Below are 1,641 nucleotides of genomic sequence, written 5' to 3'. Positions count from 1 at the left end.
TAGGGCAGAGAGCTTTATGGTTGGCAAAGGCAGGATGGAAACGCGTTACAGCCTTACATCTTCTAAGACCATTCCGTGTACTAAACAAATTTCGTGTCTTCCACTTAGCAAGATGTGGAAAGAAAGTCATTGGATATTGTTTAGTGTAAGTGGGGTGTGCCCGTGTACCCTCCAGGGCATCTCTAACCACCCAATCATTAGTAACTTAAATTATACAATCCTTTGGTTTGATATTATAATCACCTTAATTCTAATTGCTGTCTCAACAAAAATTATATTACTGACTGCGACAGCAATATTGTATGATTCGTGGTCTTGCCCAAATTATTTTATTTACGGTTGTAATAATATTATTACAACATTGTATGATCTGTTTGGGACGCTGTACTGCTTGTAGACAGTCACTGAACTTTATCCTTGTTTCAAGGACTAAAAGCTGAATGGCCCAACTTCTGTTAATCTATCATCATGAAAAACGCAGGTTACAGCCCTGTTCTACACGTCTCACTATCCACCACCGATTTTCATTTGATTTTTCATCTGATTTCAAGGTTTCCAAACACCCACCAAAACCAAAATAGAAATTAAAAGACGATCAACTACAAGAAGAAGAAGGAATTAGCTGGATGAAACAGATTTACGAATGAAGATTAAGAATAAACATTATACACCTGAGAATGAACAGAGAAGAATATAACATTATACATATAGATATAAATAATATGCAAAAGCCATAGTTCTCATCGGGCCCACCGCCCCTCGAGATTAGCCGATGTGAAATGGGTTAAACGTCGCTTCTCAATTCTCTCTATCATCTTTGATTTCTACACCGCTAATCATTATTGCCTTGAAAAAATTTACAACTTTTTTTCTTGTACTCTGTGGATGAGTCCGTACCCAGGAATGGAATCATCCTCTTCAGCGGTTATTTCATGTCTACAAGCGATTAGCAGGCATAGAACTCAACCAGCTCCTCCAGTGATTCTGGGCGGGGATCAGCATTTTCAAGCATCCAGAGGAGGTGTTCGAACAGTACCACCTCACATGCAACGTTTACCGTGTCGGAGTCTCCGGACCGTTCCACCAGCTCCCGGAACAGTGGGTGCTCCATGACGTCGGAGCCAACGAGGTAGCGCCGCCGCGACTTACCCACGTAGACCGGGTGGAGGTCTCTGGAGTCGCTGTCGTCGTCCGAGGGGCTCGCGGCGGCAATTGAGCTGCCGTTTGCCCGCCCAAGCTTCCCAATTGACTGCCATTTCTTTATCACTGACTTCAGCTTCGTCAGCTTCCCACCACCACCTTTGGCCATTTCCCCAACTGTTTGTTAAAAAACCTCTGAGAAGGAAGAAACTAAGAGAGAAAGGAAAGCCCCAGCGAAAGGAGAAGGAAGGTTCCAATTTATAGGGGCGCGGGGCAGGGCCAAAATGGTAAAACCGCATCTTTTGCTGTTACAATGAATGGGCCGGGCAAGCGGGCCCGGCCCCATTCCTAGGGGCAAAACCAGCTTCGCTTTTCCACTTTTTGGAGCCAACGGCACTTACCAATAAACCCTCAGTTTCCCGTCTATCTACGAGAACACTCCAATCATGCGTATCCTTTCTAATGCAAGCAATTAAGGGCATGTTTGGCAATGGTGTGCTT

At 44.3% G+C, this 1,641-nt stretch overlaps 1 protein-coding gene across 1 annotated transcript; it reads right to left on the bottom strand.

Annotated features, from left to right (window-relative positions):
* Window positions 1-618: 618 nt before the first annotated feature.
* On the bottom strand, window positions 619-1,410 carry LOC100244113 (auxin-responsive protein SAUR77). Its single transcript, XM_002275488.5, has one exon. The coding sequence runs from the start codon at window positions 1,307-1,309 to the stop codon at window positions 947-949; it is 363 nt and encodes a 120-aa protein (XP_002275524.1). The 5' UTR covers window positions 1,310-1,410; the 3' UTR covers window positions 619-946.
* Between the last annotated feature and the right edge of the window lie 231 nt (window positions 1,411-1,641).

This window comes from Vitis vinifera, chromosome 11, assembly GCF_030704535.1.
Source record: "Vitis vinifera cultivar Pinot Noir 40024 chromosome 11, ASM3070453v1".
In the NCBI taxonomy this organism is placed as follows: domain Eukaryota; kingdom Viridiplantae; phylum Streptophyta; class Magnoliopsida; order Vitales; family Vitaceae; genus Vitis; species Vitis vinifera.
This window is presented reverse-complemented; position numbering and strand designations above follow the sequence as displayed.

What these genes read in the sequence shown, in the direction of transcription:
- LOC100244113 (XM_002275488.5), bottom strand. Translation starts at nt 1,309, where the DNA reads ATGGCCAAAGGTGGTGGTGGGAAGCTGACGAAGCTGAAGTCAGTGATA.